Raw genomic sequence first — 23690 nt, forward strand, 5'->3', positions numbered from 1 at the left:
AAGTTGGTCAAATGGAAATCAGTAGGCAGTAGCATCAGACATCTTATGAATATGAGAAAATCTATTATTATGTAACAAAATACTAATTAACTTTTCTCACTTTTACAAACATTTTGTTCAATCTAATTTTTATGAAGCAATACAAGTTAGGGCAAATTGTGAGCTAAGCATGAGCTATCCAGCAGTAGACTTGGATGAACTATTTATCAAGCCATACCAGTTATGATCACTGGTTGTACAGAAGCTTAATAAAATCTTGTTTCATTAAACTTTGCTATATGACTTGAATTAGAACTTAATTTTCCTTGATTCAAGACAAGGAACAACGTTTTATACCAGTTGGTCAATCAATATAAGTGGAAAAGAGTATTCTGTAGAAGTAAATAAAGTTTTAGAAATAAAGTATCAAGTACCATCTTATTTCAAAACATCATTTAAAACACTCCCATGAGTCTGTTCCTTTCAGTATCATGTTTGTTTTTGAAAGAACACTAGAGGGCATCTTTGTTTACAAGGACCTATGCTAAAGGTATTCTCAAGTTACATTTTTTTCTCAGAGATTTTCTTCTGAAATACTAGATTTCTATGATAATGATGATGCCACAGTTATTAAAAGGCACGGGACGCAGTTGCTGAAATATAGTTGCTCTGAAGACTAGCTGGAAAACATGTTCATCCAGCATTTTTACCAAAATTCCTACGTTTAATTCTATATACTTTAGTATAGAATGACATTGATCTGATCCTGTAAATTACAAATAGTTATTTATTTATTATATTTATTATATTTATTTATCAGAGTATAATCCTCATCCATTAATCTAATAGTTTTCATTTTTCTGGAAATTAATCCAATGGCATATTAAAAACTCTTATGGTGCAATCCTATGCAAAATTGGTCTTAGAATGAAGTAATTCTGCATAGGAATACACTATTTTTAGTATAATAAGTCTGGGGATTTTGTGGCTTTGTCATATTACCACTGCTCTAAGTAATGCTCCCCATGGGAGCATTCATCACTATTTTAAAACATTATTTAAAATACACATAGATTTACTTTCCACCTATCTGTTCCACATAATATTTCTGATAAGGGCCTGGAGGAGGAGCGTGTCTCATGGCTTGTGTCACTCAACACAACACTCACTCAGGGCAGCTGTCTTACCCCTGAGTGCTTCTTCCTCCAACTGGCTAGCCTGTCTGTCCAGAGGCCAGCCAATCGCCTTCTGTCCCCCACTCCTGACCACCCCCTCCTCCTTCCACTTCCCTCCAAAGCTCAGAGTCTGCAGATCCCTGCTGCTTGAGAGCTGCCCCTGCCGGTGAGTTTCCTAACAACTGCCTACAGCCTTTCCAGGTCCTGGGGGGAGGGAGAGGCCATCCGCAGAGTTCTTCCACCCCTCCCCCCAATCTAGCACCCATTTTATTCCTGAATGCAATGGGCTTGGCCCCTAGCCATGTATAAAGTTCAAATGAGATCACCAATATCTGCAGGAACCAATACTGATAAGAACAGGAAATGAGAGCACATAATGCTTTGATATAGAAACATCACCTCAACAGACATATGACTGACTCTTGCAAAGTATCTGAAAGCAGGTTGAATGAAAAATAAACTGGAGTATTATATACATTAAATAGGCCAAAATAGGCACAAACAATCCATAACAGAAGATGTAATCTAGTGTTTCACAGGCTATTCAAAGTTAACAGTGAACATCATTACAAATAATCTATCGAAAACTTTACAGAAGACTTGGACATGGATAATCTAAATTTATTTAGTTTCTTTATCAACTGCGGCTCAAGCCAAGACCTTTCAGATATGTAGGAAATAACCTTGGTTATGCAAATGGTTTCAGGTTTAGACAGGGAATTTTAAATCCTGAAATTGAGTATCAGTGAAATTTAACAAAGTTATTAAGCAGTGACCAAATATCAAAAGACAATACCCACACTTTCACTCTGAAAAGGATTTAGGAAGTTTCCACCCATTTCACCATCATCACGAGGGGTCCCAGGCTGATTGCTCATGCTCATATTACCGGGCGAGTTCTATTAGAAAAACAAACAGAAAAGACAAGTCTGTATGTTGAAACTCATTTATAAATGCTTCAGAACAGTTTTTCAAGTACAAACTTTAAAAATCTACAAAGGAACGTGCAAATCCTACCAGTATATGAACATAATTTTGTCTTGCTGCAAATGGTGATGGTGATCCTAATGCAGAAATAGACTTCCAATTGTTGATTACTTACTGGAGTCTCTTTCTTGTGATCAAGGAATATTATTATGGGTAGTGAGGTTCAGATCCTGCATATAATGTGTGTGTTCACGTAATTCAATACCTTATGACAGTTCCTGCTAGGCTGGAAAACACCTTTTTAATAGGTAGGAGAGAGGACTGAACTCATACTCCCTTTTACCAAGAGGTGAAGGAGGAATCAGGATGACCTAATATGAGTTTAACCATGGTTAGGTATTAAGGATCAGCACTGAACTGACACTAACTTCTTAAGAAGGATCTGAAATTGATTTAAATCCCTTGTTAAATTATTGTTATAGTATCATGCTTAAGATGAGTGCGGATAGAACAGGAAGAATTTACTCATGACAGATGACAGGCTAGGATGATGAAGCATATCAGCATAGTACGCCTATCTTCAGGTCCATCTTCAGGAACTGAAGCCCAAATCTGCATTACAGATCCGCCTAAACCACTGGGCCTAAGTACGAATTAATCAATGTTTCTAGTATTCTACCGTTCTACGATGTTTGTGATTATCATTATATTGTTGTTATTGTTACTGTTGTTACCACATTACTATAAACTGAGTTAATTTTACTGTTCCCATTTCATGGAAACAGCCCTGAGCCTTCGCAGAGGGATGTATATAAAAATAAATAAATAAATATTTGTTATTCATACTGTACATTTTCAAAATAAGCAAAAGCATGTAATCAGATATTGTGCACTTAAAGTTCTTTGAAGGGGAGGGAAAAGCAGCATATGTGTGCCTAGTCCATGAAACATGCATACTATGCTCGGTGGCAGTCTTTCTCCCTCTGCCATCGCAACAGTGGCAACAACAACTTGTATGAAATGCTACAAAACCAATAGAGTAGTCACCACCATTGGTGAGACTAGCCCTAAAAGCAAATTGCACTGTCAATCAACAACTCCAGACTAGTGATAAAAGGAAGGAGCTGTTAATGAAAGAAATATAGCTCTATCCACCATGCCCTGCTTACATAGGACTCTTTCTGAACTAAGCCCCTTGGAACTCCAACTATTTCAAAAATTGATTCTGAGACAGAGCACTGGTGGTCGTACTGTAGATGTTTATAGTTCCAAGAAGGCAAAAGTCCTCTTGGATGTCACAAATCCTTGAACAACAGCTGAGCTAGTGTGTTAACTGTGGCCTATGTTTGTCTCTTTAACATTGTTTTTAGTTAGTTTAACCAACCAGGCTATGGTACATCAGTCTTAAACAAAACAGGCAATTAGGAACTCTTTGTTATCCAGGAAAATATATTAAACAAATAATTTCAGTAGATCCTCAGTATTTAACTTTACCATAAAAAATAGATTAAATTTGCTTGAACAGTCTCGAAAATACTAATAGACCAACAACAACTATTTATGACTATATTTCTCAAATATTTAACCTCCCTATTAAACCTGAATCAAAGAATTAAAAGTGTACTTACTTTGGAGATACTGTCCATGTCTCCCGAGCCTTAAATTAAAATCACAAAAAGTATAGTTTTTATTTTCATTTGATGGAAGAGTAATTTTCAGAGTGTTTTATGTTTGCCCTAGTTTTGATCCAAGAGCAAAGTGAAGCAGTGATTTAGCTTCTACTATGAGAAATTCCTGGCAAATGATGGAGCTCCTTTTCTTTAGGTGGTTCTTGCCTTGAAATACAGGTCTCTTTTGTGAAGGTCTCTTGTAATGTCTACAGCAAATGCAGTTTATTAAACAGGCAAGAGGACACAAATATATTCAGACATCATTCACAAACATTGGTTGTTTGTAATGAAAATGAGCCAGAAATTCTACAAAGACTAACACTCACACCTCTGGCTCTTGAACAGAGCTGAAAATGAAGACTTCCAGATTTGGAACTGGTTTATTGTGATGCCAAATCCAGCACTTTAATAAACTATGAATACCTTGCCTGCAGACCAGGATTCTTAACTCTGATTAATGTATGGTTTAGGATCTCAATTTGTAGGCAAAGAAAAAACTTCAACTTTCACTCAGTGCTGATATTAAAACAAACCCTTTGGTTCTCCCTTGATGGGTTATTCTCATCATTCACTCAGTGAGGCAGGAACAAACGTCTCTTCCTCTTCCTGTCTCCTTGATTGGAGTCATCCTCCTTTCAGTTTTATTCCTGCTTCTACAGGGAGAGCAGCTAGCTGAGTACACTATCTTCGCTTAATCCTCTTTCTTGTATCCTTACTATATTTTCTTTTCATTCTGCCACTTAATACTTTTTTACCAAACCTACTCCTCCCTCCTACTCTACTCCAAGATTTCTTCCACCTCAGATGGAGAAGGGGCCATCTTGCCCGTCCCAATTCATTGTCATCTATGTGATGCTAGCATACTGTATAATGCTATGTTGTAACAGGATATACTGTTACAACAACAACATTTTACTGTCTTCCTGTTATTTAAAACTCTTAACGGCATTCGTTGTCTGCCTCAAGTTGTTACATGTTTGTTCTATATTATAGTTTTAGATAAGAAAATAGCTCTTTGGAGTTCCTATAATAATAAAAAAATCCTGTTTCCCTGAGTGAATGTTGGGCATCACCCACCAAGATGTCCTCCTGACCAAAGTGGAGAAGGACCCTTCTCAGAAAGTAACCAATAGCCATTTCTTTCAACCCAGGAAGTCTTGGCTCTCTTTACAGGAAATAAAAGAGAGCATGTGAGTGCCCAAATATTTCCTGGTTCCTTCGCCTAATGAACCACCTGAAGCTTGTTCATGACATTTCAATGCTTCATAACACCTTAGGCATTCCTAACAGCTGGAGACTTTCAGCTTGAATGTCTAATTCTCTAGCTGGACAGAAACATTCAAAAATAAGATGACAGAAATTTCATATGAGGTCTCCTGGTCCAAATATGTTCTCTACTGCAGGCTACAAAGCTAAGATGTATTATGCTTACCTAGTGATCCATTCATATGATGTGAATCCATTCCACCCAGTCCACCCATTGGCCCGTCAGACCCTGGTCCCATTGGAAACTGGAGAGAAAACAATTATTATACTACAAACATCCTAATAATTAATTTGTACTTAGAAAGAAAATAAGGTAGCATAAGCTTCATTGAAGAGCAAGTAAGAAATCAGAACAGAATGAACTATCGTGTATATTTACTTGCCAATATCACAGTCAAATAGTAAAAATTCAGATGGCTAGGAAATGCCTGTATTGCATATTCTCACATAAGGAGTACTGTTGAGGACATGTTCCTAAGACAAGGGGTTTGTTGCAGCTAGTTGTAGTAAAGATTCAGCACACTAAACCAGTATCCACAAACCATGTATGTAATTAATGCATTCCACATTAACAAAGATGAGAAGAGAAACATATATAAGAAAGGCTTCATATTTTGAAACCTCTACCTTTATTATACTTTGGCACTTGAATATCAGTTGTATTGTATGCATTATACACGACTTTGTGTGTGTGTGTGTGGTGGTAGTCACTGATCCTTACTAGCATATTTTGAGGGCTCTCTCAATTCTCAAGGGGAATTGGTAAAAACTGGTACAACTTTATAAGCAATGGTACCTTTTTTAAAAAAACAAAAAGACACTGATTATGCATACACACATGTATATAATCATACATGCTCACTCAATACATTCTGATATTTACATTAGGTCTGTTGGGTCCTGGTGGTACTGCGTTCATTAGAGTGTACATGTTGTCTCCCGAGTTAGTTGAATCTGGAAAAAAAATTATTTTGAAAAATCAGGCAGTAAAAAAAAAATCATTGAATACAATGAAGTGTCAATTCAAGACACACCCAGAAAGTGCCAATAATGGGCTTGGATCCAACGAATGTGTATAAAAGGATCTCCATCTAATTTTTAAATCTGCAATCGAAGTACTCATTTCAGAAGTATATTCAAATTGTATTTCCCATGATTCTCACAGGTCCCTGCCTGTAAATGAATTATTACTATCTGTTAAGTACTTTATTTTAGATAACAGAGCAACAGAATTATGTGCTTGAACAACAAATTATAACTTGGATGCTCATTTGGTAATATATAGAACTTGTTGCCAGAAAGATTGGATAAAAAGACTGGTCCAAAATATATGCCTGAACTAGATGGAGGAACATCTTCTCAACTGTAAGAACATCTTCAATCAAGTGCTAGTACACCCTGGATATGAAGGTGCCAATCTAGAAAAAGTTCCAACAGTGTGGAGAGTTTGCCAAATTTTCCCTTTAAATCAAACAATATTAAATACTCAGGTTATTTAAATTGTCTACATATTTTCTGATTACATTTATACCTGCTGGACTAGGCATGATGGGAGTTCCTGGGGGTCCTCCACCACCTGGTGGGCCCTAAAAAGAATCAAAGCAATTAAATTAGTAGAAGTGAATAAATAATCCAAGCAAAGTATATGGCTTCTCTTGCCAAAAGCCAGGAAACATTTCATTTTTATACAATGAAGTCGAAGACATGGAATTGCATTAAAATGTCTTGGGCCTCCAAAGTCTTAGCAGCCTCTATTGAGTCTCCTGTGAGATAAGGCAGATGACAACATTAGGCATGGGTGAGCCCATGCTAGGTGAGGCAAATGTCAGCCCCAACATAGCCAAACTCTGCAAAAGGGTCATAGTTTTACCTGGTAGGGAGTCCATACAACCTTAATCAAGTTCTTATAGTACATTACCAGTTTTTCAATGATTATATCAAACTCTGGTCAATAGATAAATGAAGTGTAATATTTGCAAATGTTGAATCATCAAGGCTGTAAGTCTGAATTCATGTATGTACTGTTAATGCATTAAAGATTAAACCTACAACTCTAAATGAAATTGTTAGAATCAAATGCATATTTTCCTCCCCTTTCTGCCTTTTTTGTTGTTATGTGTTAGCCACCAAAAGAAGAAGAGTTGGTTCTTATATGCTGCTTTTCTCAAAGCAACCTACATTCATCTTCCCTTTCCTTTCCCCACCCTGTGAGGTAGGTGAGGCTGAAAGAGCCCTGATATCACTGCTCGGTCAGAACAGCTTTATCAGTGCTGTGGCAAGCCCAAGGTCACCCAGCTGGCTGCATGTGGAGGAGTGGGGAATCAAACCCAGCTCGCTGGATTAGAAGTCACTGGCAGTCTTCAAGCAAAGGTTGGATACACACTTTTATTGGATGCTTTAGGATGCTTTGGGCTGATCCTGCGTTGAGCAGGGGGTTGGACTAGATGGCCTGTATGGGCCCTTCCAACTCTATGATTCTGTGATTCTATGATTCTAAGTCAGCGCTCCTAACCACTACACCAAGCTGGCTTTGAGTAAGCTACTGCTTTGAGTAAGCTATTATTTCTAATTAAATATTAATTATTTTAGCCTTAACGACCTCATAATTCAGCAGAGTCAGCATAATTGTTTTCATACCACATTCACAGCTACAGTACAGTCTAGCAGTGACACCAATGCCTGACACATCATTGTTTCTATTTAAACATTAATTAAATGAAAGAGGCAGTGTTTAACATTTTCTGCGGTAATACCAATATTTTATGAGTGAGTACTTGACAGTCTGCTTTTCTACATCTGTTTCCCAAGCCAAATAATGCTTTCAGACTCTGAAGAATAAGTAAAGAAACATAATTCTTCCTTCTCGAATACAACTCCTTGTTTAAAATGGGAGAGGGGAAGCATGGCTTGCCTTGTTGGGAGAAGAATCAAGGGCAGAGCTATTAACGTTCAACTTCCCGAAGTGAGAAGAAGAAGAAGAAGATGAAGAAGAAGAAGAAGAAGAGTTGGTTCTTATGTTCCGCTTTTCTCTCCCTAAAGGAGTCTCAAAGCAGCTTGCATTTGCCTTCCCTTTCCTCTCCCCACAACAGACACCCTGTGAGGTAGGTGAGGCTGAGAGATTAGTCCTTGGTTAAGTAACCCAATTCATCAACTGATTGGATAAAATATAATTCTGGAGCACAATGTCAAATGTACATCCCAGATAACATTTTTACTGTCATAGCTTTTCAGTTTTCAGCTTAAATAGCTCTTCCTTTGTCATGGAGATTCCATATGAAGAAGAGATTAAAATTCTAAGGTCCATCCAATTTAAGTGAGGAAAACAAGTACTGTTTAGATTTTTAAAAGGCAAGGGGCAAAGTATCCTGAACAATTTTCAGGTACTGGAATTAACAATAAAGTAAGATATTCCCTGAGACTAGATGCGTAATCCTAGTTTTAGATGGTTTGGAGGCCCTTCAAAATGCAATTCCTGAATTACTGCATTCCATTACTGTATCCCTTGAAACAGCTGACTTTACTTCATAGTTATTGAAACTTCTATACCAGTTAGAGAACATATGCTAAAGTAAAACACAGCATTCAGGGCAATTTTGGCCAGACTGTTAATTGTTCTACTAATGAACCTCAACATATGTGCTATAGATAGATTGCAGACACAATGACACAAAACAGATCAGACATTCACTTCTCAACCAATACACATGGGCTTTTCTGAAACATCTGGACATCCATTTCTTAACCTAAATAATTGTAACATCTTTGTTAATGAATAAAAACACACATGTACCCATCCACACACAGAGAAGTATACTCACTACATAATTCCCTGGTGATGCAGAAGAGTATGGTATCTAAAAGACAAAAGGAAACAGTAAGCTAATGAAAAAGATTCCTATCTAATCTTATTTAAGATAGCACTGCCTACAATTCTAAAAATCATCTTCTAGAGAGACAGGATCTAATAAATCTAATAAAATATTAACCAAACTTTCTTAAATGACATTTTTCCATGTCAGCAATTAAGGGTGCTAAAATACCATCTTATAATATTGAAATGCATACGATAATCAAAAATAAGGGACGAGCCTAGCCAAAGGAAACTTCTGTTCACACAAGGAAAAATCAAGTGTAGTACTCTTTCATGATGATTTAAGTTGTAATATGAGTGAACCACTCATAGGCTGTTAGGTTTTAATTTTCTTCTACATTTTAAAGGGCATAACTATAACAGATTGTCAATATTTACTCACAGAATTAGCATTTAATATTTACTCACAGAATTAGCATTTGTTGGGTTTGGCCAAGGTCTACCACCTCCTGGACCCCTAAAATATAAAAGATCACATGATAATTTAATTTGGACTATCTTCTTATTTTTACTAAATGTGCACATTAATTTTGTCTTGTGTGAATTCACACCAGTCCATTCTCAGTCTACAACTATTATAAAAACATAATAAAGCTATTAGAACACTAAATTGGTGGAGTACATTTTAGCACTGTTCAGTTCATTCTAGATAGAAACATTAATAGTGTCTCAAAATCTCATGCCACATTGCATTAGTTACAGAGTATACACAAAATTTCTCCAGCCTAAACTCACTGAAATTAAAGATCACAGACTAGAATAGCTATAGATTGCTTTGCACTGTTAAGTCTTGAACATGTCACAAGATTATTTGATGTTTCATTGACGTAATGCGTCCTCTGATTCAAATGTCTTCATTGTAGCTTGATGAAGTAAAAATGCTATGTAGGGTAAATAAGTTCTTCCAGCTGTAGAACAATTCAACTGGTTTTCCATTTAATTTATTTGCATATTTTCGCATATAGAGATACTTGGTTCTATGATAATACTTTTAAAAGAAACATGAAGAATTGTGGAAGTACTACCATAGTAAAAGCTATGTGGTAGAAAGAGACGGCCCTGGACTTTAACTTCTCTTTTTAACCACCACAAGCATCTCTGAAAGTCAAATCCATTTTCCCAGAAAAGGAAACATGCTTGAGATTTAAATGATTTGTGATTCAACAGCAGTAACAAGAAAAAGCAGTAGACAAAAGTAAATTCATTGCAGAAACAAGGGCAGAAATGGGACAAGCAGGGCAGCTTCAGTTCAGTTCTGGCATGCGTAAAAACATATCTGGGAACATCAGACATTCCTGGCTCTGAATAAACTAAATAATTACCACCTCATGGCTAAGATTCCATTTGGGCAAGGTGCTTAAGCAGATGGTGACAAAGCAGTTTCAGGCAGTCTTTGAGAGGATACATTGTAACTGGGATTCAGGCCTGGGTTTGGGACAGAAATGGCCCTAGTTTCTCTGACTGATTCTCTCTGCTGGAAGAGAGACAGTATGCACATTTCTGTTGATTCTTCTGGACCTGTTCACAGCGTTCATCATGGTATCCTTCTGAAGAAGCTGGCCGGATTGGGATTGGGGGTGGGAGGTGACATAATACTTTAGTGGTTCTGCTCTTACTGGCTGGCTGATTCCAGAAGGTGGTTCTGGGGGACTGCTGCTCAGCCTCACGGTATTTATACTGTGGGGGTCCCTACAACTTGTTTAACATAGATAGATGAATCCACTGAGAGCAATCATCTGGGTATTTGCATTAAAATACCACCCAGCTCTGTGTGACAGCTTCCTGTTAAGTAAGATACCATCTAGAAAGAACAAAAATAAATAAATATACTAATAGTGCTATAGGTTTCAAGGATACAGCTATTTTATTATTACATAGTAATACTATTTTACATAGAAAATGAAAGAAAATAGGAAAGAAAATTCAGACAGTTGCTTATTTTAAAGACATCTCTTTTGGCAAAATATTGAGCTTCCTTGTATTCACCGTACTAGGTATAAATCAGTATTAAATACATCACAACAGAAAAATTATTAAATTGAATTCCAATACAGTTTTCCGTCAGGGATTCTGGATTTATAATCAATCAGTTATTAATCATGGAGTATAAAAATCTTATACCAGATAAGGAGAAACAATAGCTAATTGTCAAAATTGCTAGTGTTAAGCAGTTTATAAAATAATCTTTTACATACATCACTGTTGTTGGCTTTAATTTAAAAGAGAAAGATTATCTCATAAGTGTTATAGTAGTATATTATTTTGCTTACATGTTCATTCCAGGCATTCCAGGGCCACCTAAAGCATTCAGTGGGGGTCTCATTGCACCTCCATAGTTCTGCAATGATAACCAAGGGTCAGACTACCACAAAACAAAAAAACAAAACCAAAGAGGAGGGGGGAAAGAAAGGACAGCAGGTTAATTACTTCCCTACACATCTGTTGATTGGATAGGGCATTGCCATTCATTTTCAGAATTTGAGTTGCTTGCCTTTTTCAAAACAATTATTCTTCCCCTGTCTCTGAAGAATGAATCTATTTAGCATTTACTAGCAGTCTTATTAACCGAACAATGGAGCTACAATAATCATATTTAATTCCTCAAGATTATTTAATAGTCATTTCATGGAAGACCACTCAGGATTCTAAAAATATTTGATCGCATTCCATACTGGCAGATTCAGATGAATCATTTTAAAAGTCTGTCTTAATTAATATAGTATTTTAATAATTTCAGCTGAGGAGTGCTGTGGATATTTTCCATCTATAACAAATGATTACTTCTATATGTCCTTAACATATAGCAATGTTATTTAAAGGATATAAAATTGTATTGGCATGCCTATAAATAGTCCGATGCCATGTTCCATATAAAGCCAAAATGTGTGTTAAAATAGCAGTTATGAAGTGTTCCACAAAAAAGCACTTACCAGTGGTGAGAATATTTTTCTAGTTGGCCTTTTAAGGAAAAGTAATTTGCCGCACTGTGCTTTTAAGAACTTGTGAGTGATTTTTACATATATTTTCAGTGGATGCTTTTCTGTGCCTCAAAAGCAACTTCTTTCAGTGCTGCAGCTGATTTGGGGGTCCCTTTCTGTTTCCCTATTAGCGCCTCAAGAGGTTGGAAAAAGCACAGCAGAACTATAAAAAATACTTAATTCACCTGCTTTTTATACATTATTTTAAAAGACTAAGATTTCATTTGTCTCAAAAGCTTTTTCAAATTCAATGATCAGAGTCTGAATATTGTCTATTTCAATCAAAAGCACTTCATCCCACTGGATTAAATTGGGTTTACTTCCATGCAAATTCACATGGAACTGCAGCTTTTTTACAGCTTATTTACTTAGTTTTACCTAAAAACAGATCCCTGCCTGCCTACGAAATAAATCCATTTACCTATAGATCTGGACATGGGGACCTTTTTCACGCAAAGCATAATTAATCTTTCCCCCCCACCTAAAGTGATAAGTTAGGCATACTTCTATGAACTCCTAATGTCATAGAAATCTGAGTTCTTAGAAAACATGGCTCTCAAAACAGTTGGCTACCAAGCCTAGCCACAATTTGTGGTTCCCTATTCATAGAGCCAAACTAGACATTCCATATAACATCAAGTTTCCTGTGGGAATTCAATTTGGAGGGCATGGCGTAAAGGAGGGGGAATTATTTGTCTGAGGGAAGAATACATATGCAAACATTCAATACTTTGGAAGATGGGGGGGATGTGATATACCACAATCCCATCTGAATCAGCAACCTGCAACATGTCAAAACTGAATCTCCACAGCGAACTCATTCCTGCTGAATCACTGCAAGCCCCATGGCGATCATGTAGTATAGGAATGTATAGTTTGGACCTTAGGTTATCACATATAGCAGCCTTTCTCAAGTTTTTTACCGGTGAGAAATTCCTGAAACATTCTTCAGGCTTCAAGAAACCCCAGAAAAGTGGCATGATTGTGCAGGATATGGTTAGGAAGCACAGCTGTATATATGCCCCCCCCCATCATTGGACATTTTGGGAGGGGGGGAACAGGTCAAAATGACCATATATGGTCATATTACCTTGCAAATGTTTAACAATTTAAAACATATATTAAAACTTCATTAACTCCCACTCATTCAGGAAACCTTTCCAGGGCCATCAAAAACCTGGTTGAGAAAGCCTGACATATATCAACAGAAACTGGAAATGGCAGGATCAAGCCTTTTTCTTGTGCAAAAAAAAATCAGTATCCAGTCAAATACAATGGATCTAAAAGGCTAAATTACATTATACAAGTCTACATTGCTTGATCTCATATGCTAAGGCAGGATCATTTGATGAACGAACTTCAATATAAACACTTGTAAATTTGCTGTGGTTGAAAAATACTGTGTTTAGGCTTGCAGAGCAATCAGTATAGATCACTTTCAAAGCATTAGAGAATTTGTTAACTTTATTGGAAAATGCATTGACATGTATTCTGTGCTGCATTTCATATCCAAGAATACATATTCTTTTTACATACAGATAAGATAAACTATGAGGGTTGTTATGGTTTTTCAGCTAAATGATAATATTATTGATTAAATGTCTATACTGCCCTATTTCTCTAGACTATCATGCAACATGCTACACTGTTCCACAGGTTCTCCCACCTCTCAGGAGTGGTTTTTTGAGTGGCACAGGGGACAGCAGTACAAAGAATAAAAGTCATGTTTCAGGAACAGAATTCCACTTGCAGTTCATTAGGTTAATTTTACAGAAGTCTCCCACAAATATAAGCATGTTGTGGCAATACAGAAACATTAAACTGGTTTCAACATTATTTACAATGGGGGCTAAAATGTCCTCTGTACTTTAATGGCAAAGTAAAAGAAAGCATACTCAAAAGAACCATTCAGAATTTTTTAAAAATAATTGTTTTTATACCCAGCTTTTCACTACCCAAAGGAGTCTCAAGGCAGTTTACAACTGCCTTCCCTTCCTCTCCCCACAACAGACACCCTGTGAGGTAGATGGAGCTGAAAGAGCTCTGACAGAATTGCTCTGCTGGAACAGCTCTGTGATTAGCCCAAGTCTCCCTGGTGGCTACATATGGAGGAACGGAGACTCAAGCCCCGCTCTGCAGATTAGAGACCCCCGCTGTTAGCCACTATGCCAAGCTGGCTGTTCACTTAGCACTGCTGCTGACTACACTCCACTGATCTTACTGGTGCTTGTGCAAGGCTCCAGTACATACCCTTTCATAACAGAACTTGCTCATCATTAAGCAAGTCACTAATTCTTTGTTCATTCATACAACCACCTCATGAGAAGATGTCCCCCTCAGAGTGAGAAATGGACCTTCCTCTCTGAGGAAGAGAGGGTAACTTACCCTACCCATATGGCTGAATCTTTTACTTTCTATAAATCTTCCTCTCTAATTGACTCTATGCTGTTTTTCCCCCCTCATATTTAACCTTTGTTAGTTGCATTATTTTGGCTATTACTAAAATGGTTTATCCAGGTGTGTTTGGTTGTGGCTTGGAGAGTTCCTAAACTGAAGATCTGGGTGAACTCATGGCTAAAGACCTACTTTCTGAATTTAAGTGACCTGCTCTCTGACTCTATTTCCTTCCCCATAGTAGAAAGGTACTTTACAGTAAGTCTAGTGTTCCTTTCTGTGCAATATATTTACCTTCGAGAAATGTGAATTGTTAGATTTATATTTTCTTTTCCCGAAAAGCTTACTAAATCACTTTCTAGGTTGTACTTCATGAAAGAGAACTTCAATATTAGCAGCTCTTTGACAAATTCAGGTAAATATGGAGATTTTTTTTAGAAAAGGAAATAGATAATATCCAATAAAAAGGCAGATTTGAGAAAGAATTGTAGTAGAATGATACAAAATGTATGAACAGATTAATTGAGATAGGTCCTGAATGACTGTGAATGATCCAACAAATAGAAATAGTTGAACTTTTTTCTGCTTTGTTTCTTTCCCTTATATATTTCTTTTAAAAATTTATTTTATATTTATCCTGAAATGCAACTGTAATTTAATGTTATGTGAAGGAAACACTAAAGGCTGTACACATGCAACACTAATTAATGGGGAACAGATGACAACACAAGAAACAAAGAGTAGGTTCAAGAAGTTTATTTATTGAATTGTGTTCAAATTATGTAAATAGCTGATCTAAATCACTGCTTATTTCATAAACTGACAATTTTGAGGATAAGCTGAGCTAGGCATCCACAAGGACTGTCTTCTGGACAGATCCACTCTGGCTCAAAACTTGGATGGCATTTACTGGCAGCCCAGCTTATACATCCTTATGTGCAGAGAGATGTCCAGCTTCTTCCCTATGTCCTGATGTGTCGCAAGGCAACTCTTTCTTTTGCCTCTGCAGTTGATTTACAGTGACTTCATAGGGTTTTCAAGGCAAGACATATTTACAAGTGGATTTCTACCCCAAATACACAAGCTTGGCAACCCAGGATGTCCTATTATCTTTGGAATAGGCTACATTATTGTAGGGTGCCTGGATACATTGAAATTATTCTCAGACCCTATGCCATCAAAGCCCTTAGCTAAGGGCAAAACACCATAGACACCCTGAGAACAGTACAATCTGTTAACGATCTTCCAGAAAACAGTATTTGGCCACCATGGATGGCCAAATACCCCAACATCCCCCACAAAGGTAGACTACAAGCTATTAGGAATATCATATCTGACCATATCAGAGCCAATCTCACCACCAAGCTTGGCCATTGTGTCCTCACCTGTTACTACTTCAGATTTGGTAAAGAATTATTCCTTCAGATCAAAGGCACACCCATGGGCACCTGGATAATGCTAACATTCCCTTGTGCCTGTGATTTATTAATGACATTTTCATCCTTTGGATACATGGCAAAGAAGCACTGGAGAAATTTCAGTAGGCCTCCAGCAACTTCCATTCCAACATCAACCTGACCACGAACCGATCCACATAAAAATATGCTTTCTAAACACCACTTTATAAATACATAATGGAAGCATAAAAATCACCTTATTACAGAAACCTTCTGATTCTCAAACATATCTACACGCCTTCAGTCACCATTCTAAACACCCTAAATTATCTGTTGTCTAAAGTGGAAGTCCTTAAAACTTCAAGGGGAGATTACAATGCAAGATTACTGAATTTGAATTCATTCACAGGCTAAGGACCATGGACAGGATACATCCAGGGCTGTATATGGATACAGGATTCTTATCTCACTACAGATGCTAATTTTCTGCCCTCTGCCCTAGTCCCCTCTGCTCTACATTTCCCCTGTGCTCTAATCAAGCTGATTACAATATGCACTATAGCTCTGCATCCTACAGTCCTTTTTTACAGCACCCATTCCACCTTCTGACTAGAATATAAAGACTCAGAAATCTCCATTCCTGATGAAGGGAGCTTTGACTCTTGATGAAGGGAGCTTTGATGAAGGGAGCTTTGACTCTTGAAAACCTCCCTGAAAGTCTTGTGCGCCTATAGTGCTCCTGTACTGTCTATGGCACTCCTGCATATTGTGAAATCACAATATATCTGTACAGAATTTCAGTAAGAAGAAAGGGAATTACAGCAACGTGGCTATAAGAACTGAAACCCACAAGCAATGTACCTGAGGTCCTAATGGAACCATTCCTCTAGGAGGAGTCATTCTTTGCATTGGCCCGCCCATATTTGGATGTCCTTAAAAAAATGAAAACATATATATTAGGTTTACAATTTATGTAGAGAGCATCACCTTAGAAGTTGCTAAGAAGTTGCTGTCTACAAAACATGCATGAACCAAACAGTGACAAAAATGCTTTTCTTTTCAGAATGATAGCTTTATTGGGTTGGAGTCTGCCTAAAGTTTTCACCATTTTTCCCTCCTACAATTCATTTTACTCCAAGTAATTCCACCTTCTATCCTGCCACATTGCTCTCAAAGTCTAAAGCTGTCTAGTAGAAGAGCCGTTTCTGTTGAAGCAGGAGCCTCAGGATGGAGGAAGGCTTTATACTTTACTGAATGGAGCATTAGGACACAAGCTATAGGATCCAAAATAATGAGAATATGCCATGATGCAAAATTAACATAGCAACATAAAATTATCTATATTCAAGAATCAGACAGAGTAACCAGACTGAGTAGCCGTGCATTAAACAGAATGTTTTCATTTATCCTGTTAATGAGGCATCCACTTATCACAAATAACAGAAATATCCAAACTAGTTTCTCTCAGTAGTGTCAATTTGTTGCCTTTCATTCTGGCTACTAAAAATGATGACAAGGGAGAATACAAACAAATGAATAAAACCACACTGAACTGTCATATTATATCTAATCTAATATGTATATAAGAACCTTGTTGCCGTGTTGGATCCATTCCACTAGGCAATAATGGCTGACTTCCTGGGACACCTGCAAGTGCCTATAAAGAAAAAAATATTATTAGGTAACTAATATAAATTGTATATCCTTTTTGAATATGCACCCCCCCCAAACTTTACAATTAAATACTTGAATTTAAACCCTAGGCCTACCTGAAGCTACAGGTTTAGCAGCCTAAATTTTAAGGGCCAATGGGGTTCTGCAAGGTTCCCTATGTTCCCTACTTCTATATGAAACTGCTGGCTGAGGTCATCTGGAAATGTGGATTGGGCTGTTACCAGTATGTGCACGATGCTCTGCTGCATCTCCTACTTGCAGCTAATTCCAGTCTGTAGAAATCCTGAACCGGTGCCTAGATGTTTTGTAGTGAATGTGGGCTAATAAACTGAATCCTAATCTGGACAAGATGAAAGTGCTACTGGTGAGCAGGAGGTCCAATCTGGGATTTAAGTTATCACCAGTTCTGGGTGAGACTGTACTCCCCTTGAAGGAACAGGTTCACAGTCTGGGATGCTCTTGTATTTGGACTTATGGCTGGTTAATCAGGTGGCAGCTGTGGTCAGAAATGCTTTCTACCAGCTTCAACTGGTTAGCCAGCTGCAACTTTTACTAGGCAGAAAGATCTAGCTGCTATGGTGCCTGTCCTTGTTACACCTAGATTATATTGCTGTAATGTGCTCTACATAGGACTGTCCTTGAGAAATGTTCAGAAATTCTACCTTACTACAGATGCCCTAACCCTCAATATTGATTTTTCAGTACTCATGGGTGGTTGATTGGGAAAGGCAGGAAAGATCTACCTCTGTCAGCACTTTCTGCTGGAGTGACATAGGATTGAACGCATATTTTCACAAATGTAAACTGCTAAGATTCAAAATATGGTTATTCTTTTCTTTTTAAAATCAGTTTTGCTGATCCAGTTATATGATACATGATTTTGTTAATAAAAAATATAATTCAGCATACACTCCCATGCATGAGGCACTGAAAGAAATACTACCGATTAAAGTTCATGTAAATGAAACTGATTAACTTAATATGCGTGATTAATGCAGCAACTGTGCCTTTGATTAAGTAGTACTTTATATTATATATTTTTTAAAGATTTAGTTTTTAAAATATCATGCAATTCTCCCTGAGAAGTACTTTATAAACCTGCTTTATCACTACACAAGATAAGGTTAGGGACATTATATGATAAGCAGCAGTAAATAAAGTTACTGGAAAGAAGTTTCTGTTTGTTAACAACGTAGCAGTTCTTATGTGACATTATCTAAGGCCTCAGAATATGTATTCATTCATTCATTCATTCATTCATTCATTCATTCATTCATTCATTCATTCATTCATTCATTCATTCATTTTTTGATTTATTCTCCCCCCCCCCCCCATTTCCAGTTACACACTGGCTTGAAGCAGGTTACAATATTTAAAAAACCCACAATAAAATCCATAAAAGATCTCATTCCCCGGAAAATCCCAGTGGCATTCAATCCAAGTCCCCCTCCCCCCCCCGCACCCACTTCCCATAGCCTAAGCACCCGTTTTATCCATTCCTTGCCTCAGGGGAAGTATGTATTATTATTATTTCAATGTATTACCCACCCTCCCAAGTGGCTTGTGGCGAGTTACAATAGTCTGAATAAAATCCCCAATAAGACTCCCCTTAAAACCCCAGACATAAAACACAGAGATCCATACTCACAAATCAAGAAGGGTACAGTGGAAAAACAAACTAATTCAAACAATTAATCCAATCCCCCCACTAGCAATCTCATAAAGGGAGGGGGGAAGGGGGGCAGACAAAATCCTGAGCCGCCATACACAATATCCTGAAAGGGGAGCCATACAGATCTTCCTTGCTGCACTGGCCTCAACCATAGACCTGGTGGTAGAGTTCTGTTTTGCAGGCCCTGCAGAACGCCGGAAACATTGTATATATGCGAGTCAGCATGATGTCTCCACTGAGGCAAGGAGGGGCCCATAGATCTTAATCAGTCCGGCCTCAACTACATACTTGGTGGAAGAGCTCTGTCTTACAGGCCCTGTGGAGTTGGTGAGGAAGACCTGTCACATAAGTGACTTTTGCTGGTGGACTGTATTGTTTAACTCTACTACAACCTGATAAACAAGATCAAATCCATCTTGTCCTAACGTACATAGCACTGTTCAAAATAAACAAATCTCACAATAAATTTGTTTGATTGAATTTCATCAAATAGTCACATAAACCCTGTTGAAAGTGAGCTTAAAGAATTTTGCTTTGCAGTTCAAAGTACTTTTTTCTACTTTGAACTGCAAAGCAAAAAGTACTTTTTTCTACTTGTGCTTCCTTAGGAAAAAAAAGAAAGAAAGAAAAGGGTTGTTACCTGATTGGGTATTCTTAAAGGTGGCCTGGGGCCTCCTGGGTACCGAGGAGACATGAATGGCTAAAAAATGAAATGGCAGAGTTAATAACAGAAATTAACTAATTTAAAATACTTTAAATACAGAGATTTGATACTGCCAGTGGTTCCCTAACCTTTTTGAGTATGAAAACCTCTTTTAAACATCAAGAAACTTTGCAGATCTCCCCACACATGACAGTAGCTGTACTATTAGTATCGGTTTATTGAGAAAATACACAAAGACCAAGATGACAATGCTTAGTGTGCATGTGAATATGTAGACATTTTGCAAAAACTAGGGTCCCTATTCCCTAGGTTGGGAAGAAATGACTTAAATTATACCAAAAATATGTGTCAAATGTTATTGTCATTCCTTCCTGGATAACAGATAAGGATAATTGTCTAATGGCCATAATCTGGAGCTGCAATTCCCTATAGCTAAAATTAGAACTGTTTGTGATCAATTCAAGGAAGGAAAATTTTGATGCTAATCTAGTAGGGATAAACTGACATTAGCATTAAAGTTTAGACAGTCTCTTCATTATCTGTATAGCTTTCCCACAGTCCTTGTTACTGCAGAGCTAAAGCAGGGATTACAGAAAGTAAAAAGGATTCTTTCTAAATTTCAGCTAAATCAGGTCACAAACTTTACTGACCATGGACAGATTAGCTCAGGGTTTGCACAATTCCTTTACTCTACAACTCAGGAAAGCAGAAAAATACTTTCCATTTCATGCAATTTGCTGTCTATCAAAAATGCAAATTTCAGTATTAATGTTACTCACAAAACTCTAGCTCAGCGCTATTTTCAATCCCAACAGCAATTTCTTAACCCATGTAAGATTTCCTATACTTAAAAAACAGTGAATCTAACATGGGTTGTGTCATGTCCCACTAGTTCCAAGGTCTCATATCACCATGCCAATAATAATTAGTATACTATTCTGTCAAAATTCATACAATTAATGAACAAGCATGTGATAACATCTACAGATCATCATACAGCCACAATTTAAAAACTGTTACACAGACTAATCAAATAATGGTCAGCAGTATTTATAGCACATCACAATGGTTTTCTAAACCATATCCAAATTCAGTCCCAGGCAGAACATCGCCGTCCCCAACTTCTATGTTAGTTTTATTAACACAGCAGCCTAGTTAAATATGGCATTTTTCAAACCCCCAGAATTCAAACCACTGTACCAAACTCTATAAACTGCTCACTAGGTAAATGGAACATGATCAACATTTTCAAAATCAACCTAGCACTCCTCTATAAGAAAGCCAAATTCACGTATATCAGCCATGCTGGACAGGGACCTGCCACCAGTTGACTGCAAGCTAAATACAACCAATGTCGTCTTTTTACTGTATTATTATCTCAGGATTAGCTAGAGATAAAGTCTTATGGCGGCATCGTGCCTTCAGTGGCCCAACAGAAGGAGGGAGAAACAGAAGTACACCCACAAATTATATAAAACTGCCCAGAGCCATATGCAAGGGCGGTATAGAAATCTAAATATATACATGAATAATAAATAAGTAAGGTGAGAAAATGTTGCTTTCAGGGAGTGGTCAATTCCATATTAAATCCTGGGCAGCTGTGAACTTCTTAGTCTACAAATTCAAGCCAGAAGACATGTCGTTTAAACCAATGTGGGAACATTACATTGTTTTGATGTATAACTTTAGCACAGATAAAAATAATTGCATTACAGCACTAACGGGTAGAATGGAACAGTACCTAGAGGTAATGGCAATAGCTGAATTTGTGACAAAGTCAAATTTAATCTGTCAAGGGACAGGTGCAGATTGATGGCTTTTCCCCTCTTGTTCCTTTCTATGAAACCATTGAACATCAGAAGTAAAGGCACTGTTTGGAAGTACCCTTTTGCTTTATTCATGATGGCGCCATACTATTCTCACAGAATCATAGAGTTGGAAGGGGCCATACAGGCCATCTAGTCCAACTCCCTGCTCAACGTAGGATCAGCCCTAAGCATACTAAATCATCCAAGAAAACTGTGTATCCAACCTTTGCTTGAAGACTGCCAGTGGGAGGGAGCTCACTACCTCCTTAGGCAGCCTATTCCACTGCTGAACTACTCTGACTGTGAAATTTTTTTTCCTGATATCTAGCCTATATCGTTGTACTTGTAGTTTAAACCCATTACTGCGTGTCCTTTCCTCTGCAGCCAACAGAAACAGCATCCTGCCCTCCTCCAAGCAACAACCTTTCAAATACTTATTCTCAACCTCCTTTTCTCCAGGCTGAACATTCCCAAGTCCCTCAACCTATCTTCATAGGGCTTCGTCCCTTGGCCCCAGATCTTCTTCGTAGCTCTCCTCTGTACCCTTTCAATTTTATCTACATCCTTCTTGAAGTGAGGCCTCCAGAACTGCACACAGTACTCCAGGTGTGGTCTGACCAGTGCCATACAGAATGGGACTATGACATCTTGTGATTTTGATGTGATGCCCCTGTTGATGCAGCCCAAAATGGCATTTGCCTTTTTTACCCCTGCATCACACTGCCTGCTCATGTTTAGTTTACAATCCACAAATACCCCAAGGTCTCGTTCACACACAGTGATACCTAGAAGCATATCCCCCATCCAGTAGGCATGCTTTTCATTTTTCTGACCCAGATGCAGAACTTTACACTTATCTTTATTAAATTGCATCTTGTTCTCATTTGCCCATTTTCCCATTGTGTTCAGATCTCGTTGAATTCTGTCTCTATCTTCCGGAGTATTTGCCAGTCCTCCCAAGTTGGTGTCATCTGCAAACTTGATGAGTAGTCCCTCCACCCCCTAGATCATTAATAAATACGTTAAAAAGTACCGGGCCGAGCCCCGAGGTACCCCGCTACTCACCTCCCTCCAGTCTGATGAAACACCATTGACAACAACTCTTTGAGTGCGGTTCTCTAACCAATTCCCTATCCACCTAACTATCTGAAAATCCAGATTGCAGTCCTTCAATTTATCCATCAGAACATCATGGGGAACCTTATCAAAAGGTTTAGTAAAATCCAAGTAAACAACATCAACTGAATTTCCACGATCCAGCAAACCTGTTACTTGGTCAAAAAAGGAAACCAGGTCGGTCTGGCAGGACCTGTTGGAGACAAATCCATGCTGACTTCCTTGGATCACCAAATTGTCCTCCAGATATTTGCAGATCACTCCCTTTAATATCTGCTCCATTATCTTACTCACAACAGAGATCAGACTCACTGGTCTGTAGTTTCCCGGGTCATCCTCCCTCCCTTTTTTGAAGATCGGAATAACTTTTGCTCTCTTCCAGTCCTCCAGGACATCTCTAGTCCTTAAAGAGGTCCCGAAGATGATGGACAAGGGTTCTGCAAGGTCTCCGGAAAGTTCTTTGAGTACTCTTGGGTGCATTTCATCCAGCCCAGGGGATTTGAACTCATCCAGTACAGCTAAATGCCTCTCAACAACCTCTCTGTCCATGTCAACCTGCCACCCAGACACTATCCCTTGGCTACTGCCATTTCTAGATGTGCCTAAACCATTTGACCTGTGGGAAAAAACAGATGTAAAATAGGCACTGAGCCTTTCTGCTTTCTCTGCATCCTCCGTTAGAGTTTGTCCATCTGCATCCAACAGTGGGCCTATTGCCTCCTTTACTTTACGTTTGCTCCTCACATAATTGAAAAATCTTGTCTTGTTACAATGGGCTTCCCTGGCCAATCTTAGCTCACTCTCAGCTTTGGCCTTTTTGATGATTGATCTACAGTGCCTAGTAACCTGTAGGTACTCTTCTTTAGAGCTCTGTCCTTCCCTCCATTTCCCTCCATTTTCCTTTTCTTTCTTAGTGCCTCTTGAAGTTCTCTGTTCATCCAAATGATTTTTCTCCCTCATAATCAGTAGCAACAAAAGAATGATAACCATATTCTAGGCTTGCAGAAAAGTAAACGGTGCCACAAGGATTAATTTCCCAAATATATGGAGTGGTTCTGAACAATTTACTAGCTTCATAGCTAGTAAATAGTTTGGTCAA

At 38.0% G+C, this 23690-nt stretch overlaps 1 protein-coding gene across 13 annotated transcripts in view; it reads right to left on the minus strand.

Moving 5' to 3' along the window:
- The window catches only part of SSBP2 (single stranded DNA binding protein 2), a 156078-nt gene that overhangs the window by 16641 nt on the left and 115747 nt on the right, over positions 1-23690 (minus strand). For 8 of the 13 annotated variants that reach the window (XM_077347500.1, XM_077347496.1, XM_077347499.1 and 5 more), the window contains 11 exons: positions 19644-19703; positions 17248-17314; positions 16519-16589; positions 11159-11250; positions 9297-9345; positions 8836-8871; positions 6549-6603; positions 5901-5971; positions 5184-5262; positions 3710-3738; positions 1955-2053 (listed from right to left, as the gene is read on the minus strand). In XM_077347500.1, coding sequence (XP_077203615.1) covers positions 1955-2053; positions 3710-3738; positions 5184-5262; positions 5901-5971; positions 6549-6603; positions 8836-8871; positions 9297-9345; positions 11159-11250; positions 16519-16589; positions 17248-17314; positions 19644-19703 — 708 coding nt within the window. The remainder of the gene's footprint in view (positions 1-1954; positions 2054-3709; positions 3739-5183; positions 5263-5900; positions 5972-6548; positions 6604-8835; positions 8872-9296; positions 9346-11158; positions 11251-16518; positions 16590-17247; positions 17315-19643; positions 19704-23690) is intronic. The other 5 variants (XM_077347504.1, XM_077347501.1, XM_077347497.1 and 2 more) reach the window with 1 other exon arrangement.

The sequence above is a fragment of the Paroedura picta genome, chromosome 7 (assembly GCF_049243985.1).
Source record: "Paroedura picta isolate Pp20150507F chromosome 7, Ppicta_v3.0, whole genome shotgun sequence".
NCBI classification, from domain to species: Eukaryota; Metazoa; Chordata; class Lepidosauria; order Squamata; family Gekkonidae; genus Paroedura; species Paroedura picta.